A 21,149-nucleotide genomic window follows, 5' to 3' on the forward strand; every position below is an offset into this window, starting at 1 on the left:
TGCCTGGGCAAGGTGCCCTTTCTGCACACACCCGTATCCTACCCGAGCAGAGCACTGTACTAGGTAACATGAAGGTCCCAAGAAAGTCTGTGTTCAAACATGTGCTCTGGCCCCAAAGAGTTTACATACAGAAGACAAAGTTAAAAGGTAGACAAGCCAAGAATATGAGAAAATTAATTTAATTTTAAATCAGAGTTTAAGACAACAGGAGCATTTATACTACTATACATGACTATGAAGTAACTGAATGAAGAGCAAGTGCTCTAATGTTTCAGAGGAAGGAAAGCACCTTGGGCTGGGGGCGAGCAAAAGGTTTGATGAGGCACTACTAGAGTTGAGTCTGGGACAACAGGATTAGGGGAGATAAAGAATGGAGAGGCTGCCTGAAGTGGGGTGTGGACCAGGCTGAAAGGAAGCAGCATCCCCCATTCCCCAGGACACTGGGAGCCCCTGGAGAGTAGGACTTGAGTGTCCCTCTCCACTGCACACCTGCTGTGGGAGTGGAGTGGGGGAGGTTTGGACATGAATAGGCAGGTGCACAGAGCTGGAGGGACTCAGACAGAGGCCAGGGAGCCCCTCCATGCTTTCTGTATCTCCCCTGGATTTGGGGACCACCAGTCCCCCTTACCCCTCTACTGACCCAGCCCCTTCCTGTTCTTTATGCTCTCAACACCAAAGCCCCTGTGCCCCTTCAATGTGATCTACTTATTCATACATTGCTCCCTCTCCACTGCTCAGTGCTGGCACTCTGTGACCCTCAGGAAGTGCCACACCTTCTCTGGGCACCATTTAAAAGCACACTGAGGTCTAGGCACAACATCCTGGCAATGCAAAGGGGTGAAAGCCTCAGCCCTGAGCACATGCCCTCCTCTCCAGATTTCTGGAAACAGCCTAGGAAGAGTTAAAAAAAAAGCCCAGGTGAAGGATGACAGGTGGATGGATCTCCTGGGTTCATTCAGTTCCCTCTCTGAGCTAGCTCCTACTCCTCTTCTGGGAGTTCAAATAGTCAGGCCCTGGGACTCCATAGAACATCATGGCCCCTTGCTCCAGTGCTGAGGCATCAGACAGAAAATCAGGGCAGGGCTTTTGCAGGGGATGACTCAGTGTGTTCAGGCCAGCAGGCCCTCCAAGGAGGGTCCATATGCAACAAGTCTGGAGGTAGTGCCACTGATATTCTGCTCCAGAGGTCTCAAGCCCTACTGTCCATCTACAACTTGCTCCTGGGGCTGGAGATCACACAGTCCACCTCTCACTTAGGGTCTCCACAGCCTGTACCAGGCCTTCGCCCAGGATGACAAAGTCCTCCAGGATTGCTTCTACATTGGGCACCATCACCAGCTCCCCACCTTGAGACACCACCACGTGCCCCTTTGTAGTGGAGGCCTGGGGAATCAGAGAAATATGGATTGAAGTGTTGCAAAGGCACATTCACAGACACCAAGATGGGGGTGATGGGAGGAAGAGACATACAAGCCCACATGTTTCACACCTGAGACAGGGTCACTCATGCAGCATGCCACACACAGACATGCATGCCCACACGGAGCCACATGTACACACTCAGGAACATGTGGCTGTCACCAGCTGGCACACCTTGAAGGGCTGAGGTTGGAAGCTGGTGGGCTTCCAGAGGACACCAATCACTTCTCCACCATGCTGGTCATAAAAGAAAAGGGCAAGGTCCCTGAAGGCCTCCTAGGAAAGGGCAGGACAGAGATGAGATTACAGGTGGACATCTGAGAGCTAACTCCATGGCCCAAGCTCCACCCAGAAGTCCCCTCCCCAGAGTCAGTCAGTCCTTTGGGACCTACCCTGAGCTGCGCCAGATAGAGCTGAGGGGGATCATAGCCCAGAACAGGCATCAGGGATGAGGGCCCTGGCTCACTGAGCAGGCCACGGCAGAAGGAGGCTGCTGGTGAGTCCACAGCCTGGCGGTGCCGGGGGATGTGGCGGGGAGACAGGCGGATCAGCACATCATACATGTCCAAGGGTGGCCGGAACACCATCTGAGGGGTGAGCAGTGCCCACCTGGAGTTGGGGGCTGGACCACAAACCCTTCCACATGCCTACTTGGTTCCCTCCCTTAGTCTGACCCCCCAGTATGGGCCCAAAAGCTCATTTGAAGGTAGGAATGCCACAACTCAGTTGGTGGCAGCTTGGGTTCAGCAGGAACAGCATAGGCCATTAGCATGAGGCCCGATGGAGCCTGGATGGCCCTAATTCTCCTTCAGGCTCCACCACTGCCAGGCACTGTGGACGGCTTCAATGCCTTCTCTGGACTAGGTGTCACCAAACAAGGAGACTGGACATTGCGTGAAGGCTCCTGGAGCTCCAGACTTCTAGGGTTCAAAGGTAGATGCCCTAGAGCACCTGGAGTCACTCGGTCAAGGGCTTACCCTGATGTCCCCCGGCCCCCGGGGATCCATTAGCTGCTTCTCTAGGACAGGCAAAGCCTTGGCTGCCAGGACCACAAGCTGCTGTAGGATCTGGAGGGTGCACACATCTGTTAGGTTAGATCTGACCCAGGTCTCTCTTAGCTCAGGCTGGGTCTGTTTTTCTCTTGGAAGAGAAAAACCACAAATTTGGGGGCACAGATGTGACTGAACCTGGGGCGAGGGTCCATCCTGTGTCCATATGGAGTTTTTGCGATCGTTGGGGGTAATAATGACCATGATGGGGAGTTGTGTCCGAGTTGCCAGGAAGCCACTGCGTATCTCCACCTGCTCCTCCGCTGTGGACAGGAGGGGTTCTTTGGTCAGCCAGCCCCTCTCCCCCAGCCACCTTCCACTGACTCAGGTCCTCTTCCTATGCACCTAGCAGCTGCCCAACACAGGGATTTTTTAAACCCCAGTCCCCGAACCTGGTGGCAAAGGTGATAAAAGGGACAACACATTGGCCTCAATCAGGCAGGGCATTAAGCTCCCAGCCTTAGCCTACAGGCAGAATTTTTCCACTCCCTAGCACCCTAGGCATTACCCAGCCTGCACAAGCTGAGGCCTGCCACTGACTCCCTCCCACCCTATGTTCCCACACACCTGGGGAATTAGGAAACTGATACCCTCTTTTGTGCTGGGACAAGTAGCTCCTTATATTACAGCCAGAAATCATCACTTCCACCCCCGAAAAGGGCTGGGCATTTTCTGGACCCTTCCCTGTTTCCCAACACATCTTCTCACCTGGTGTTTAGGAACCCCTTCCACTCTTCTCTCCCGTCACAGCCCCCAGGTAGCCTGTCTTCCACCCCCAGTCCATTCTGTTTCTGATCATCCTGTAGGTGAACCGTATCTCTAAATCCTTAGGCTTCTTCAAGGCTTGGAATGGCCCTCTTTCTCCCAATAAATCCCCACTCCAAGGCAGTTAGGATGAGGCATAGATATTTGGGATGGGGAAGACACAGGAAAAACTAACAGAATAACAGGGAAAACCTTCACTTGTCCTATTCTGCAGTTCACAAAGGTAGTTCTTCTCATAGTCTGACCCCAGTCCTACCACTTACCAGTGAATTCATTATTGAGGTTGACAATCAGGGGGTTGTTCTTCCAATCAAAGGTTGACACCAGGAAGAGGAAGCGAAGGAAGCCCACCTGAGGGGAGCTGAGAGGAAGGAGTAAGCAAAGAGTCTGGGGCCCAGCCACACATCCCCAGGCTTTCCCCAGGTTAGGGAGTCTAGACCCCTTAATGTGAATTAAGGGTGTTCTTAAAACCCCTTTGCTCACTCATTTTAGCCACCCTCTCCCATTTGGACTGAAGGTACAGCATGAGGGATGAACACTGGCCCCAGGAGGAACTTTCTGGCAAGGGGAAAGGTGCAGGCACTCACCTGGGAGGAGTGAAGGGCTCAGGGTGCAGGAAAAGGGCAGCAGCCACCAAGTCCAGGCTCTCATCAGTGAACCCGTCACCCAGAAGCTGGGCACGTACCCACCGCTTGGCCAACCGAGCCACACCAGAGAAGGCTGGGTGCTGCTGTTGGAGTCTGTGGGGGAGAGGAGAGTGGCAAAGAGACCCAGGCACTCGGCCCAAGAACAGTGTTTTAGCCCCACTGCCACTATTTATTCAGGCTTTACCCACTGTTGGCCTCTGTGTTAAGGCCTTATGTGAATAATCTCACATTCTCCTAACTAATGCCCCAGTAGATTGGTGCTAATATTATTCCCACTTTATAGATGAGAAAAATAAAGTATGGGAGGGAATTCTGCCCAAAGGGACATATAACCAATGAATTGGCAGGGCCAGGATTCTAGAACTTACCTGACTCTAGAACTCATATCCCTAATATACCACCTGACCTTCCAGAGAGACAGGCAGCAGGAGAGCAGAATGGGAGCAAGAAAGTGTCTACAGACAGAAGAGTCTATTCAAGTGGGCATACCCATGCAAGGCACTGGTGAGCAGGGGCAACTGCCTGGTGTCCTTCTCTAGGCAGAGGGAGGCAGGCGTGTCCCTCAGTGAGATCATTCCCTCAGGGCTCCTCATTTCCCTCAGGATCTGGGGCTCCCGCTGATAGGCCACACGAATCCGGAACACAAACCCATCCTGTTGCAAGAGGGTATGGAACAGGCGATACGTGTCGTCCTGGGGCACCCTGACACCCCTGTCCCCAACCTGTCTGAGGGTATCCTTGCCCTACACCAGACTAACCTTGAGGACATCAGTGTGCATGGCTGAGGCACGGCACTGCAGTCCGTGCTGCTGTGTCAGCAGCTCTGCGAGGCGTAGCTGGAAGGCAGCTCGGACCCGCCGTATGGCCTCAGCATCCTGTGGCCACTGACCACTGCCCTCCAGGTGACATATCACTGGAAAGAAGACAGGTCTCAGACTGCAGCCTGGAGTGGCAACAGTCCCTCTCATTCCTTCTCAAATGCCCGCTCACCAGTCATGGGCTCCACATAGGCTGGACAGGGTTTGTCGGTCCGGGGCAACAGTGAGGCCCGCTCTCGGAGGTGCTCATAGAACGAGTAGGCTGGCCGGACTGGGGTTGGTGGGAACACCTATAGAAGAAGTGGGCTGAGAATGGGGCCAGGACTGGGGAGAATGCTGTCAGGAGCGGGAAAGGGCGATATTGGGTAAGTCGAGCAGAAGTTAGAGGTCACTAAACAGAAGTGCTTCCTCCCATCTTGCACCTCACCTCAGTGTAGCGCAGCACTGGGTGTGCTCCTTGCACAGCAGACACAGTCAGCGGGAGACCTTCCAGCCCCCACAGCAGACGGCTGAGGTCATCATAGCAACGCACCGCCGCTGCTAGGGCCTCTTCCCCGGTGCTGGAGGTCTGACAAGAAGAAGAGAGTCAGCAGGCCAGCCCCTACAGAGCCCGCTCCACCACCACCTGGGATTCCACCAGGGCTCAGGCTGCTGCGGAGCCAGTGCCCCCCTCTGCTGGACATTCCAGGAAATGCAGCCTGGCTGAGATGGTAAGGCCTCTCCACCCCCAACCCAACCAGGCCACACAGGCTACTTCACACTTCCTAGTTTAACCCTAGTCTTGACCCAGAGCCCTTACCTCTTTAAGGCCTTGGATCAGTGCATCCAGGAGGCCCCCCATATAATGGACACAGGTACCTGGGATGTCAGCATGGCTGGAAAAGGGGCACAGACATACTGGTGGTCAATTGGGAGCTATGGAGTGAGCTGCTGGACGTGAACTGCTCACCCCAAAAGCTTGGGCCAGACCCTCCCAAAAGGCTCCCCAGGCCACAGTTATCTCTGGCATCCAGATGCAGACACTCACAGTGCCAAGAGGTGGGTGACGACCTGGTGGGGAATAAGGCGCTTTTGGGCCATAGAGGCTGCCTCCCAGACCACAGCTTCCCGAATAGCTCCATCCTGGAAACGCCGAAGCTCCGAGCGAGATCCCCAGAACTGGCGGAAGTCAGATGCCTAAGGGGAAGGGGTGGTGGGCGAGATCAACAAAGGCGGACTCTGTGAGAATTTCCTTGACAGGCCTCAATACAGGTGGCATGAGGACTATCCACCCGACTCCTTCCAGCGCACCGGCTGGACTTCCCAAGACAGGGCCAAATCACTCCCCAGACCCCAGGCCTCCTCACCTTGGGCTGGTCGGCCTCTGGACCCAGCTCGAGGACACTGGTCAGGCCCTCAGGCTGGAGGAGAAATCCTAGGGTCAGGGCCCCAGAGTCTCTATGCTTCGGTGGGTCCTGGCTGATATCCCACTGTAGGATATAGAAAGGCTGAACTCAACCCCAGAATCTCCCAGCCTGATCTAGAAATCCACTTTTGAGCTAGTTTGAAAGATCCAGCCAGAGAGATGGTGTGTTTGTATCCCGTGGGACCCTGGATCCAGTCTTGTTCAGACCCACAAATTCCCCAACCCACATCACCTCACCTCTGAGACTGGGGGCCGAGAGTGGGCCAGCAGGTGTATCCGGGACTCCAGGCCCTGTTCCAGGAGGGTGGTTAGTGGACCCAAAGCAGCTGCGACATAGTCCCCACCATGGTCCTGCAGCTCTGGCCACAGCTTCAGCCGGTGGCATGCTGCCTGCAGGCGACTCAGTGGATGGAGACTAGGAGAGGCACAGAGCAACAAAGAGGGGAAATCAGGTACTGCTGGCCCCAAGTATTACCACCTGCCCCCTCAACCAAGATCAGAGCACCAACTGAGGACCTTTGTCCCATCACGGTAGCCCCAGGCTAACAGGACTCACTGACATCCCCTCACCCTAAACTTACTGCAGGACATGATCAAAAGTCCGGATCATAGGTTTGGGAGTCATCAATAGCAGCTGGAATACATCATCAGCTTTGCTGTCCAGCAATGCCATAGACAGCTGTGCCTCATGCTGCACCTGGGACCACAGGGCACGGAGGGAACCCAGCTGTGAGACCACCACCAATGCACCCTTCCCCTCCTTTACCCGAGGGCTCAGATCAAAAGACCTGCCGGACTTAAGTTTTTTGGAGAGGACTTCCTGAGGTTCTGGTGCTGGCAAAAGGGACAGTCTGGGCTGGGACATCTGGGGAAACCCAAGAGTGGGGGACCATTGGTACCTGGTGGTAAGTGGAGGCAGTGACATCAGCACAGAGGTTGAGTCGGCCTGAGGGGTCCAGGAACACCACAGAGAAAGCCTGGTGGAAGTCAGCCACGGCTGGCTTCATAGGGCAGAGAGAAGCCAGTCAAGGTTGGGGCCTTACCTTTGGATCTCTTTGCCCAGACTCAGCCCGGCCCCACTCACCAAGGAGGAATCTGAGCTGAGACATAAACTGATCCCATGGACAGTCAGATCTGTGGTGGCTGAAGTGAACCAGAGAAGGTGGGAGTGTCAGAAGGTATCCCTCTCCCTGGTGACCCAGCCCTAATGACATCCTGCCTCCAGGATTCAGTTTGGAATTCAGTTTGTTCATCTGTCTGAAGGCAAGAAGCCAAATGATCCCCGATGTGATGGGAGGATCCCCAGGAGACTGGAATGCTTGGTCTTTCCGAGTCTAGCCACCTTACCTAGAAACTGCAAGACGCTTCTCAGGACCTGGTAGCCACTCATGGTGGTGTGGATCTCGTGTGTGGACACGAGGAAGGCAACCAACATGGAGACAAGAAACCCGCTGAACCCTCCCAGGCCCTGAAAGAGAGATGGAGAGAGAGGCCCGAGCTCAGAGGCAGCTCACCACTCAGCAAGGAAAGGAAGCTGGGCCACTTTCAGCTCACCTTGTCCAATTCCCGCTGCCGCAGCCAGATCTTCAAAAGTACCACACCATCTTTCAGCCCCAAGGCTGAGCCTAACATGGTTGATAGTAGCTGCACATGGGACTCAAGGGCTGTGTCCTGTAGGACCCATGTGTTATAGTGGGGGGTGGGGAGCTCTGGGCTACCTGTGGGACGAAAGGGGGAGCCATGAGAGAAGTCCCCACAACACCCTTCCCTCTAGCTCCATCTTGATACCAGTGCCTGCTCACCATCCCCTGGAGGACTCTGGCCTCGGTACCACGCAGAGCGCACATTGTTCTTGGATGGCAGCAGGCGGCATAGGCGGAAGAAGTCAGGTGGAGGGCATGGATGCAGACGCACAGTGACCAGGCGCTCATCCTTCCCTGGGGTGGGAGACAAGGAGTGCTGAGACCCTGTATTTCCCTGGGCCAGAGGGGCTCCTGTACCTCCCCCTCACTCCTACTTGAGAGCCCATGCCTTCCCATCACAGAACTTGAGGTCCTTATACCCTCCCTCTCAAACTTGAGACACAAGCCTCTCACCTTGGACTTGAGGGCCCTGTGCCTCCCCCACCAGATTTGTCACCCCATACTGTGCCCCCAGCCCAGTGTGTGTCTCCCACCATGTGGCCGCAGCAACAGGGATGGTTTCAGGTGGCAGCCATTGGTGTAAGAGAAGCGAACACTTCCAAAGACAGGGTCTTGGGCCAGGTGGTGAGCCAAGTGGGCTAGGTAGAGAGCACGCTTGCGGAAGTAGCGCTGGTTCAGCCCATCCTTGTCCTGTAGGATCTCCTGGGGGAGGTCAGGAAGAGAGAGATGATCAGTGACAAAAGCATTAGAGAGCTTGGGGGCCAAGATGAAGCCAAAGTGAGAGTAGCAACCCCAGAGGTTCTCTGCTGGCCAGAGCACCTGAGCCAAGGCAAGCAACATACCTACTTTCAGATGAAGAGGGCAAAGTTCCAAAGGGGCAGCAGGCATAAGGGCATATCTAAGCTGCCCTCAGGACAAGTGCAGTGGTCTGCTCTTTTGACTTAGAATTCGATTTTAATCTCCTGGCAAGTGGCAGGTGGGAGAGAGGGAGGAACCCAGGGATTTGTGAGAGTGAAGTGGCAGGCCTCTCTATCCCCTAAACTCTGAACCTCACCCTGGGCATGATCAGGGCCATATCCACATTGACGTCCGGCCGGATGCAGGTACCCAGGAGGTAGCTGCCCACAACAGTGACCTGGGCTGGGGGCAGGAAGTGGAAACAGCCCTTCACAGTATAAGGCACTTGATGGAGGGGAACTCGAACCCCAGTCGGGAGCCATGCCTGATCAGTCAGCTGTGGAAACAGAGACAGTGACAGCGATATATATTGATTTGATTCTTACTAACATGTCCCCTTGATGTCTAGTAGACATCTCAAATTCAACACATCAACATGTTTGGCACCAAACTCTTGATCTTCCTATAAACATGCCTCCCTTATTAAGGCAACTCCACACTACTTGCTCATGCCAAAATCATTTAAATCACCTTGACTTATCCCTGACAAGAGCTCCCATTTTACTTTCAAAAGGTATCCAGACCCTGACCACTTTTCTATTCTCTTTCCTAGTCTGACCCACCACTATTTTTCAGTGGATCACTGCACAATAGGTTCCTAACTAGTCTCCCTGATTTCACCTTTGTCTCTTGACGTTCTACTTTCAACAATAGCCTGAGTGAACTTTTTAAAACTGAAGTTAGAGCACATCACTGCTCTACAACAAAACAAACAAACCCTGCAGAAGTTCCCCGTTTCATCCAGAGCAATAGCCAAAGTCCTTGTTTTGGTACATAAGGCCTGCCTGAAGTACCCCCTTCCTCCATTCCCTTTCTGAATTCACTTCCTTCTACCCCTCATTCATTCCAAGGAATGTACCAGACCAACTCATGGCTTTGAGCTTTTTCCTTGGCTGTTTCCCCTTCCTGGAATGCTCTTCCTCACTTGGATATCTATAAGGCTAATTCAGTTCCTTCAACTTTTCACCCAAACGTCACTTCAGTAAGGCCTACCTCAACCTCTATTTAAAACTGCAAACCACTTCCATCCTTGATATTCCCACAATCCCCTTACACTATCCTATTTTTTCCTTTTTCCATAGTGCTTACCATCTTCTAACATTGCCAACATTTAGATTACTTGTCACACTTATTATCTGTTGTCCATAACATAAAACATAGGCTGTTTTGTTCCCTTATTTATCTAAGAACACAACTCCTGCAAGGCATGTGTTTGCTAAATGAATGAACATGTGATTGACCACACTTCCAGCTTAGTCTCCTGGTAGTGAAAATGAGCTCCCTAGCACCCCAACCCCTCCAGAGAATAGCAAGGACTGTTTCAGATGCCCACACTGAGGACCTCTTCTGGGCTTTCCAGTACCTCACACTACCTGCTTTACCTCTGTTTCAAGAGTTGAGGGCACCTGCATCACCCGCTGGTTGACTTCCCGTAGGAAAGCATCAATCCGCTCCTTCTTCTTCTCTGGCAGCCTCACTCCCTTTAGTAGCTCTTCTACCTGCAAGAAGAGGCAGGGGAAAGTCCTTTAGCCTCAGGGTCCCAGGCCCACCCCTCTAACCCAAGCCCCAGCCACCCAACAGTACCTGTAAACGAAGCAAGCTGGAGTGGAACAGACTCTCAGTCTCCCGAAGGCGATTCAGCTCTTCACTGGTAGGCTCCTTGTACAGTTCTGCTGGGCTGAGCTTCACTGGCTGCAGGAGGCCCTCCACTGGAGACCTAGCCACTGTACGCTTCTTTGAGGATCCTTTCTTCCCCACCTTGCCTGTGCCTTTCGGAGATGGCTGCATTACCTGTAGCCAGTAAGAGGGAAAAGCCAGTGTGAGATCATAGACGTCTAGCATCCCTGCCTTAAATGCCACCATGATAGGGTGTAGGTAGAGGCTTCACTGGCTCCTGGTCCCTCTTTTGAATGGGAATCAAGACTGTAAAACCCAGACTAATCATTACTTAAAAGAACATTATGGTGCTCTAGACTGAAAACTACTTGAGTTGAGGGCTTCTTGTCTACCTGATAGCACAAGCACGGACCTCTGCTTAGAGTTGGTAGGAGTAGCAAATGACTGGACCCTGCCCTAAGCAATGCCTGAGATCCTTATATTCCCAGGAACCATATATCAGGGATCCTCCTCTTCTGCTGGGTTAGTCCTGGGACTTGGCAATGCTACCTCCGCTCTTGTTCTATCCAAAGCCTGTCAAGTTCCATCCACGCTAACAAGCCCTGACTACAGATTGCACCAGTATACATTAAGTGCTCGGAGAGAGCTAAATTTACCGGCTCTGGAGGATATACTCCGTAAATTATTCAATTTTCACAATGATCCCAGCAGAAAACGGACACTTGATGGAAGTCCCTTGAGCTCGAGTTTACACAGTTGGTATGGCTATACTGTGAGCAGACTTCACACCTTGGTCTGCGGGATCCCAAACCACCTCTCCTACAGCCCTGGGCCTGCTCCACTCCACGGTCCCACAACAAGGGAGCTTTATGGAGTGGTCAAGGAGTGCCACCATGTGCCCTCCGTTACAATGAGGAATACAGAACTGAGCACAGTATGAAGGAAGATTGCGCCAAACGTTTCCTGGTCAGAGAAATGCCTTAAGCCGCGAGGCTCTATTAAATTTGAAAGTGGAGAGCTCCCGAAGGAGAAGCTCAATAGGCTTTACTGCTTCTATCCAAATAACGGTTCCATCTCCCCTAGCACGCCCCGAGTGTCACAGTGCCCCAGGCGGGAAGCATCAGGAGGAATGGGGCTCCTTAGGGACGACCGCCGTCGAGCCCCTCGCCGGTAAGCTGTTGGGCTCTGCCGCCTCCAGCACGTTAAGCTTTCCTTTCTCCCCAACGGTTCCTTCCACCTACCTCCGGTTCCCCAGCAGCTCCGCTATGGTGCGCTCCCGCAGGCACCGCCTGCATCCCTCCCGGTCCAGGTCTCTCTCCCAAACTCCGGATTTAAAAAGCCCAAGTGCTCGGCACAACTTCCCACATCGGCGGAACTGTCGAACTCCTCGACAGTGCTCCCGCTGCCCCGACCAAGTTGCCGCAGCAGACGTGCTGAGGTCCCAGGGCCCAGAGCCGCTAGCCACGTGCTGTCGGGCTCCGCCCAGCTCCAGAGCCATTGGGTGAGTTTCTGATGAGTCCCTCGCCACTGGTTTCTGTCACTCTCCAGGGCCTCCCATTATGGGGGAGGAACCAAACAGTGTTCTCCGATTTACGGTCTTTTTGCGACACCAGACCGGAAACCTGCCGGTATCCTGGCTGTCGCTTCTTCCTCACTTCCTCTGCTCGGATAGCAACTAAAAGGCCGAACTGGTTTGGGCGTTCCGGGAGAGTGTTTATTTACGCCGGTGATTCCTCTCCAACGTAACTTGTCAGTTAACTAGTCTTGTCAGTTCTACCCCCAAAATGCATCTTGAATTTACTCACTTTTCTCTGTCTTTACTGCCAAGTGTAGTCCAAGTCATAACATCTTGCGCCTAGTCTCTTGTAAAATAGCTTTTCTCCAGTTAATTATTAAATTTTTTAAATTTCCGAGTCTACAGAAATGCTTCAATACTAATATAACGAACGCGCATATACCTTTTACTTAACCCATCATAACTTAGTGCTTTGTCAAATTTGTCTTTGTGTACTTAGGTATTATCTTACAGAACCACTTGAGTCTCAGATAACACAAATCCTTAAATATCTTGATATCTACTAAGAACACGGACTACCTCTTACTCATATAATCTTAAAATTCTGGAAATTTAACCTTGATTCAATGTTACTAAAGTCTGCATTCAAATTTTGCTAATTAACCCAGTAATAAATTAACTTTTACATAGTAGCATTTTACTTCCTGAGGCAAGATCATGCATCTATTTAGTCGTCATGCTTCTTTTCTCTCTTAATCTAGAACATTTCCTGAGCTCTCCCTTTTTAAAATATTTTTGAAGAATACGAGTTTCATTTAATAGCTTTTTCTTTTAAAAATTTTTATCGAAGTACAGTATACAGAAAATTTCACATAAAGGGTACGGCCTGGATATCCAAACCAAACATAATGTGTAATCAGTTCCCAGAAAAGCAAAACATTTCCTGCCCTGTTAGAACCACCCAACAGTAAGCACTATCCTAACTTCTAATAACTAGATTGCTTTATGCCATAGCTTTTAAAGGAATTTAAAAAGACTACAACAGTGGTTTTGTCCTTCTTTAATCCATTTCCAAGTAGTTGCCAGAATGAGTTTTCTAAAACTAAAATCCTATCATGTCACTGTCCTTTTAAAAACTCATGCGTGGCTCCCAATTGTACTTAGAATGCTACAAAGCTATGATCAATATGGCCCCTCACTTACTGTCCCATCTTTTTTCTTGATACTCTGCCCTTGCTCACTTAGATGAAGCAACATCAGCCTTCTCTCAAATCTTTGGTTGCACCAAGTTCTTTCTCACCTCAGAGACTTAAGCCAAGATGTCTGCTCTGCCTGATATTTGGGCTTGACTTTTTCTCCTTTCCATCTTTTAGTTCTAAGAATAAATCTCTCTTCTTTGGTAAGGCCTTCACTGACCACCCAATCTGGAATATGTTTTCCCTTATCTAATCTTTTTATTTCCTTTTCAGCACTTTTCCCCACAACTTTTATTGTTTATGAGTTGTCAGTCTCTTTGTCCTTGACTGAGTCCATGAAAGGAGGACCAGGTCTACATGCCCTATGCTGAGCACATTATAAATGCTCACTAAGTACTGAGTAAATGAATGTAACCACTGTCAACTTCCAACCTCTCTCTGTCAAAGTAAATGCCTCTGTCAAATTTAATGTCTCCACCATATTGAACTACTTGGAGTTTCCCTACTCTATCTATCTTGCTTTCCTGTTGTGGGTAAAATTGTAGTATTTCCAGATTATCTCGCCTGGCTTTAGTACATCTGCATATCAATAGGCGTTTCAGAGGTGGAAAAAAGTATGGCTTTAGTGCATTTGCATCATTCCTCAGAAAAGTCCACCTCCATATCAGTGGGTAATTACCTGGGCAACAGAGGGCTTAACTGTACCTGAGAGGTGAGGGGTGGGGCCTTTTTGCTTCTGGAGCAGGACAGAGAGAAGGCCCCAGACTGCAGTTTGTAAGCAGTAAATGGATTTTCAACTTTATTTCTCCCTTTGATTGTTTTTGGTTTTTAGAGGTATTTTGCCCTGGGATTTCTTCTCCCCGGATTTACACCTGTCCTGGGCCTTTGAACTTGCTGCTCTCTTTGCTCAGAATGTTTTGTTTGGTTACCCCCTCATCTCCAGTTTTACTGAGATATAATTGACATATAACATTGAGTGTACATGTTTGTTAAACTTGTATTTTGCAAAATGGTTACCACAATAGTGTTAGTTAACACGTCATACATATTTCACCTCACATAATTACCATTTGTTGTTGCTATTGTTATAGTGAGAACATTTAAGATCTACTATTTTAGCAACTTTAAAGTATATAATATTGTTAACTATAGTCACCATGCTGTACATTAGATTCCAGAATTTATTCCTCTTATAACTGGAGGCTTGTACCCTTTAACCAACATCTCATTTTCCTTACTCCCCAGCTCCTGTCAACCACCAGTCTATTCTCTGTTTCTGAGTTTGGCTTTTTAAAATTCCACATGTAAATGAGATCATACAGAATTTGTGTTTGTTTTTCTCTGACTTATTTCACTTAGCATAATGCCCTCAATGTTCATCCATATTACACAAGTGACAGGAATTCTTTCTTCTTTATGGTTGAAGAATGTTTTGATGGTTAAGGAAGGTTACCTGAAGGAGATAGGGCTTGTGCTAAGTAGTGAAGCATGATTTGAGTTCGAATTGACTGAGAGGAATAAGCAGCTCCACTGAAGTCTGAGGAAGACCAGAGAGCTGATAGATTAGTTACCATTCATTCCACATTGGATGACACTTAAGAAGTGTCAAGCCCTATGCTCAGTGTCAAGGATAAAGAGATAAGACATGATGATCAGAAGCTGGAAACCTGGAATAATGCTCTTGCCCTCACATTTCACAGGCTGGTCCCTCCATTCATTTAAGTGTGACTTCACAGAGATTTCCTCTGCAACTGTCATGCTTCCATTTAAAGTTGCATCTGCCCCAAATTTTCAGTCTTAGGCCCCTTTTAATCAACTTCATTAGTACTTATCAAAACTTGCAATAATATTTTTGTCTACTAATTACTTGTTTTTGTCTATTTCTGTGTTAGACACGAGAATGTAAGCTCCATGAGGGCAGGAACCAATCATTTCTATCTTGTTAATGAACATATCCTTGGCATTTAGCGTAGGAACTGTTACATGGCAGGCACACAATATAGATTTTGTTGAATGAATGATGAGCTCTTTCTTAAAAGCACCTCGGAGGCTGGCAGAAAGATGTAAATAAATAATTGCAGTATAGCATTGGGGGTGATATGGTATGCACAGATTGCTGTGGGCATGTTAGACTAGGAGCATTACAGCATGGTGGTTAAGAGTAGTCACATAAAAGTGTAATGGCCAAGGTTCAAGTCCAGATTCTGCCATTTATTCACTGGGTAACCTTGTTTCTTAACCTCTCTGTCTTATTGTACTCAGTAAAGCAGATATTCTACTTTGGATGTCAGGGATTTTTGTCCAGTATCATGTCAAGGATTTTTGTGAGAATTAAGTGGGATACTGCATGTAAAAAGCCTGTCACATACTAATGCACAAAAAATGTTACCAATTTTTATTAAGGGGTGATTGTGGCTCCTTAAGAGCATTATTCAAGACTTATATGTGTTAACACATGTAGAATGAAAAAAATGTTGCCCCCCTGAAGAGTGATTCTGTGATGTCAGAATTAATCTTTCTAAATCAAATACCCCTCCCTCTCATTTATCTTACCAAGATTTCTGTGTCTTCCCTCTTTGGGAGAAAAGCAATTGATTCTTCAAGAAGCCCTAGTTAGAGAGTACCAGGTGGCGCCAAACTGAGGGTCTTCTTTGCCACCAGAGGGCACCAATCAGTCAAGTCAATCTCTACCTGTCACTGAAACAATATGAAAAAAGTCTATGAAGCTGTTTTCTGCTCTTCTTTCTTTTGTCAAATAATGTTTTGAGCAACTATTATGTGTCAAACATTGCAGTAACTTGCATATGGTTGTGAACAAGTCCTCTGGTCCTTATGGAATTTATAATCTTAAGCACCTACTGAGACAGGGACCGTGAATGTAGTCAGAGTAGGGTGAGGGCCTCCAGAGGGGGCAGGGTGAGATATTTGCAGTCAGAGCAATGTAACTACATGCAAGGACACCCCCCTGCTAAAACTCTATGTTAAACATTGAGCTCTAGAATCTTCAGTGAAATCAGTTAATGTTCTCCAGATAAAGAAGAGTAGCACATGTTTTATTATGCTAACCATTTATAATCATGTGTAAGGTTCACTTTAGCATACTAAAAGGCCCAGGCCTATGTGCTGTCTTTCCTCCTTCAGATCTGATGAAATGATTTTGCAAACTGGGCAACTAATTTAGCAAGTAAGCCCAGGCATAAACAACACAGTAAAAGGCAGGAAGGATTCCACCTTAAAGATAAGATTGCATTTTAATACCCAAGAAGTTAAGACGTTAGAAATTCTTAACTCACTCTTTAGCAAACAATACCTCAGCCCACCCTGGGGGCTGAGCAGGTGGCCTTGTTTCATATGCTCCCAGACCAAGATGCTGGTATCGCAGAAGTTGCTTGTGTTAAGTTAATTCTAAATATTCAGAGACCACTTAACAAGTCCACACCCCTAAGTTTTTTTCATGTTCTTGAAAAATCCTCAGCTGCCTATAAACCCCCCTAGACACCACTATGGACTCTCTTGTCCCCTCCTGGCATGAGCTGGGAGCTCTGTCCTTTCACTGTATCTCTAAATAAAAGCCTGTACCTTGCTCTCCTACCTTGACTATTTGTGAAGCTCATTCTTTGGCTCCGCAAACAAGAACCCCGGCATCACTACTAAGTGTCTGGGAGATCCAATTAGACATGGAGGTGGAATGTTGGATTAAAATGTTGTTGTTGTTATTGTCTTCTTGCCCTTGGCTGTGAGTGGATGAGAACAATTACTTAGTGCCTCCTTTGTGTCAAATAGTGTGCTGGTTGCTGAGGAAGGATCCAAGGATGAAAAAGGCAAAATTGCAGCCTACTAATAAACAATGTCTTACCTGCTAGTGTAAAAAAAGGCATGAGATGTTCTGTGGAATTCAAGTTCCTCTGACCTGAGAAGGAAAGAGCCTTAAGTACACAACTCAGGAACACACTAGACTGTGGGCCTCCGAGGCATGCATATGTATATTAGCCACCCACCTTAGGGCCATGCTCATTGTGGACATTTAGTATGATTTTGTGAGTTGATTACAGCCCAGGGAGTACTCTGGTCTGGTTGCCAGGTGTATGTTAGGCTAGGAATCTACCATTCTGTGGGTCAGGATGAGGCTATGGTGAGTTTATGTGGGTGAGATGCTTTGAAGACGAACTTTCTGCCTGTTTGTCTACTAATAGCCTTGTCATTAAAGGTGTCAACACTTCCCCCATTTCCAGGTCAGTAATCTTCTCATCTCTAAATTAAATGGTGGAGGAGGGGAAGTCAGGAAGTCATACATCATCACTTTGGGAGGCGGGGCTGCATTGACTAAGACACTCCCCTTCTTCTGAAGTGAGCTTTAATTACAGTAGAGTTTGGTCTCAAGACTTAGAGGAGTTGGGAACTAGGGAATGATTCTTGAAAATACTGAGACATCATCTCTGAGGAAAAAAAAGATGAAGGGACTCCTTCAGTGTGGACTGTGCATAGTGGTTTACTTCTAAAGAGAACAGTATAGAAAGGAGGTAAAAAGAATAACTTCTTGTTGGAGAAACCTTGTCACGCTACCTTAGCGAGATGATTGCGGTCAATATCAACACTGGATAAGTCATGTTGATTTTATGTGCCCTTGATATGATGTGATGAAAATGTTATTTTACCTCTGTCATCTTCTATCCAAAGACCTGTAACTCCAGTTTAATCATGAGAAAAACATCATGAATCCTAATTGAGGGACATTCTACAACGTATTTTAGTAATCTTCAGAACTTTCAATGTCATCAAAAACAATGGAAGTCTTATAAATTGTCAGTCAAGAGGAGCATAACAAAACATGAAAATTAAATACAGCGTGGTGTCCAGGATGGGATCTGGGACAGAAAAAGTGCATTAAGTAAAAACTAAGGAAATGTGAGTAAACACTTTAGTTAATAATATATCAATATTGGTTCATTAACTGTAGTAAATATACAGGAAATTGGGGCCAGTATATGGGAACTCTCTGTACTATCATCTCAAATTTTCTATTAAATCCAAATCTGTTGTTAAAGAAGTCTTATTAAAAAAAGGAGGGGATGGTATCAGAATATAACTAGCCTATAACATTTTTTTCTTCCTTTGAAGTTCCTACTTTACCCTGCCAGTCATTGTGCTAAACGCTGTATACAGATGATCTCATTTAATTCTTACAACTGCTTATGTTAAGTATGATTAACCCTCTTTTACAGAGCTGGTGAAAAAGGAAGGGATAATGTAAATGATGGAGCCAAGGTTGGAACCTAGGATCTTTCTGATCTCCAAATTCCAAGTGTGTGAACTCTTACAGTAACCCAGCTTTTCTAGGAAACGTTAGGAAGTTATAGAACATGCCTTCCTAAGAGGATCTAAATCACGGGGATTGAAGACTTGTCTCCACATTTCACTTCAGTAATGATTATCTTAAAAGACCCTCAGTTCTAGGTTGGATCTTCAAGTTGAAAGGTTCTGTCGGGGGTCAAAGTTCAACGAAAAGACTTCATTTTACAAATGCAAACTGAGGGTTAGCTAGAGCACGTGTCCCAAATCGTAGAGAGAAGGGTCAAGAACCCAGCTTCATTCTGTATTATTTCTCTCTTCTCAGAACTTCCTCTTTGTGTTTAAAAGGGAAGTAGAAGCTGGCCTGCCTCCCCATTTCTCTGACGGGAAACTGCTCCCAACCCCCAAGTGGGTGACACCCCACTCTCCAAGGATAGATTGACGTGAGGGCCAGACCTCCAGAAATGATGTTCGGACACTTGTTACCACCTATAAGACCCACATTCTCTGCACATCCTTGTCGAGCACCTACTAAGTGCATAGATAGCAGACGGTCAAGGGCAGGGGCCTGCAAAAGACCAGGTATCCCTGGAGGATGACTGAGGAGACCTGTGGATAAGCCTGGGGGTAAGGGGGACGCTGACAGTTCTAGGACTTAAGGTGCAGTCTCCGGTGCACCTTGTAAAACGCAGCGTCGACCCACACAGACACTTCGGGGCTAAAGACCGAAGGAGCCCCAGCCGCCTTCGGCCCGCACAGCGTCTAGGCCCTTTAAGAGCGGGGGACACGCGCCGGCGTCACAAAGCTTCGCCACCGCGCCGGGCGGTGGAGAAGAGGCGGGGAGGTGGGAGGAGGAGGACAGGGAGGAGGGAGAGGGAAGTGGGGGGGAAGGAGGGGTGCGCGCACGCGCGTCGGGCCGCCTGCCGCTGAGAGCCGCCCTCCCTCCCGGAGCGCGGCCCTCCTCCCTCCTCCCTCCCTCCTCTTCGCTCCGTCGCTCCCGCGGCGCGAGGCGCTCTGGCTCTTCGCCCCCTCCTCCGCCATCGCCCCTCCCCCCGCGCCGCCGCCGCCGCGAGACCCCCACGCGCCTCACACCCCCGCCCTTCGGCCCCGGCAGCCCCCGAGGAGAACCAGAGGGCTAGAGAGCGCGGCGCTCCCGGGCCGGCTCGGCCCCCGCCACTCACCACCGCCGGCCCTCCGCCGCCTCTCACCGCTTCCACCTCCTCTCCCCCCCCCCCCCCGCCAAATAGAGGCCCCCTCCGGGGGGGGGAGGCCAGGGACCGGATTCCCCTAACTCCCTCGCCCCCTCCCCCACCTGGCCGAGTGAGGAGAGGGGCCCGGCCCAGCCCGTGTCGTGTGTGAGGAGGACCCGGGCCGGCCCACGGGCCGTCTGGGGCCTGATCCGGCCCTCTGGTTGTGTGAAGACAGGGGCTCGGTGCGGCCCGGCGAGCGCGAGCGGAGGGTAGGGGCCTGTTCCGGCCCGGCCGGTGCGTGAGGACTGGGGCTCCGGCCCGGCCCGGCGCCGCCGCCGCCGCCGCTATGGCCCAGCAGCAGATGACCAGCTCTCAGAAGGCCTTGATGCTGGAGCTGAAATCCCTGCAGGAGGAACCGGTGGAGGGCTTCCGGATCACCCTGGTGGATGAGTCCGACCTCTACAACTGGGAGGTTGCCATCTTCGGACCCCCCAACACCCTCTACGAAGGTGGCTACTTCAAGGTACTCCCACCCCTCCCGGACCAGGCTTCCCCCGAGGAAGGCCCCCTCGGTCCGCCGTTTTCGGAGCCAAGAGTGTAAGCGCGGGTGTGCGGAGGGGGCTCCTCACCTCGGCAGCCCCCTCCCCCATCCGTGGAGGCAGGAAGGCCTAGCTCACCGAGTGCCTTTTCTTTGTCATGGGGGCGGGGGCGGGAGGCCAGCCTGCACCGGGAAATGGGAAAGTCTCTCTGACTAGGGTAGTGGCTACCGGAGGAGGGCTGTCTTTGTTTTGTTTGCCCAGCTGAGGGTGTGTGGGAAGAAAGGTGGTCCGTCTTTCCTCTCTTGTCCTCCGATCAGAACCATCCCCTGCGCAGGCTGGCACTGCCCCAGAGGGCAGAATGACCCGCACTTATTGGACTGGACCTTTTTGGGGGTGGGGGAGGGGTATTAGCCCGTCATTCCAGAGGCAGTCGGTGGCCTGACGTGTTGAGGATTTGATGGTGGTAGTTCCAACTTTGCGCTCCAGTGGGTGGTAATGAAGAATAGGACCTAGTGGTGGTAAACAAGGGTGCCTGCATTTTCTTGCCATGATCCACTTGAGGGAACTTTAATTTAGCCCCTTTCTGTTCTCATTCTCTGTTTACTTCAGTGGTGTTTCAAAATGCCCTTTGTCCTCACCCTGCCACCAACTTCACTGTTTTGTTTGTTTTTTCCTGTCTACATGTAGAAATATTCATAGAGGGTGGAATGGTAGGGAGACTGATAGTTTCCCACTCAGGGAGACAAAATTGAAACCTTTTGCTCAGCAAAGAGGGTAGTCTCACAGATGAAAAGTATCATCTGAGGTGAGATAATTTCAGAGAGTAGAGGTTCCTTAGCGATCGTAGACATTGTTTCTATTGTTTTCCATGATTTTGGAACAGTGGTTATGTCGTTTTTGAATCCAGTGTTCTTTTTTTTTTTTTAAGGTAGGTAGATAACTTGGAGATACTGAGGGTTTTTTTTTTTAAGTTTTTATTTTACCGTGTATGAAAGGATCAATCGCAGATTGAAGGTAGAATGTTTTAAATTGTGGGGGAAGAAACAGGAAATTAGTGCGTAAAAATCCTTTTAATTTCTTTTCAAAATGAAGTAAAATA

General features: G+C 49.5%; 2 protein-coding genes across 10 annotated transcripts in view; one reads left to right on the forward strand and one right to left on the reverse strand.

Moving 5' to 3' along the window:
- Positions 1-163: 163 nt before the first annotated feature.
- On the reverse strand, positions 164-20,930 carry NOL6 (nucleolar protein 6). Of its 8 annotated transcripts, none has more exons than XM_057498764.1 (26): positions 20,189-20,930; positions 10,288-10,494; positions 10,077-10,202; positions 8,801-8,980; positions 8,280-8,448; positions 7,906-8,040; positions 7,658-7,821; positions 7,451-7,571; positions 7,188-7,246; positions 7,003-7,104; positions 6,685-6,800; positions 6,341-6,518; positions 6,045-6,167; positions 5,726-5,874; positions 5,498-5,573; positions 5,126-5,266; positions 4,871-4,988; positions 4,639-4,793; positions 4,370-4,533; positions 3,821-3,973; positions 3,497-3,594; positions 2,607-2,731; positions 2,397-2,486; positions 1,812-2,006; positions 1,594-1,695; positions 164-1,383 (listed from the first exon to the last, which is right to left on the reverse strand). In XM_057498764.1, exons 1-26 carry the CDS (start codon positions 20,207-20,209, stop codon positions 1,234-1,236), a joined length of 3,417 nt encoding a protein of 1,138 aa, XP_057354747.1. In that variant the 5' UTR covers positions 20,210-20,930; the 3' UTR covers positions 164-1,233. The 8 variants fall into 8 exon arrangements, with proteins under 8 accessions (XP_057354747.1, XP_057354746.1, XP_057354745.1 ...); XM_057498763.1 differs by lacking the exon at positions 20,189-20,930 and adding an exon at positions 20,141-20,176; XM_057498762.1 differs by lacking the exon at positions 20,189-20,930 and adding an exon at positions 11,562-11,879.
- UBE2R2 (ubiquitin conjugating enzyme E2 R2) overlaps positions 19,264-21,149 on the forward strand; it is a 97,505-nt gene continuing 95,619 nt past the window's right edge. Inside the window, exon 1 of one of the 2 annotated variants that reach the window (XM_036898186.2) lies at positions 19,264-20,034. In XM_036898186.2, coding sequence (XP_036754081.1) covers positions 19,858-20,034 — 177 coding nt within the window. In that variant the 5' untranslated portion in view covers positions 19,264-19,857. The remainder of the gene's footprint in view (positions 20,035-21,149) is intronic. The other variant, XM_036898188.2, reaches the window with a different exon arrangement.

Source organism: Manis pentadactyla, chromosome 3, assembly GCF_030020395.1.
Source record: "Manis pentadactyla isolate mManPen7 chromosome 3, mManPen7.hap1, whole genome shotgun sequence".
Lineage (NCBI taxonomy): Eukaryota > Metazoa > Chordata > Mammalia > Pholidota > Manidae > Manis > Manis pentadactyla.

What these genes read in the sequence shown, in the direction of transcription:
- NOL6 (XM_057498762.1), bottom strand. Translation starts at nt 11,615, where the DNA reads ATGCAGGCGGTGCCTGCGGGAGCGCACCATAGCGGAGCTGCTGGGGAA. An exon ending in CTCGGCCCCCAGTCTCAGAG is followed by an intron (nt 6,168 to 6,340) that starts GTGAGGTGATGT and finishes TATATCCTACAG; the next exon opens with TGGGATATCAGCCAGGACCC. An exon ending in CAGTGCTGCGCTACACTGAG is followed by an intron (nt 4,989 to 5,125) that starts GTGAGGTGCAAG and finishes CTTCTTCTATAG; the next exon opens with GTGTTCCCACCAACCCCAGT.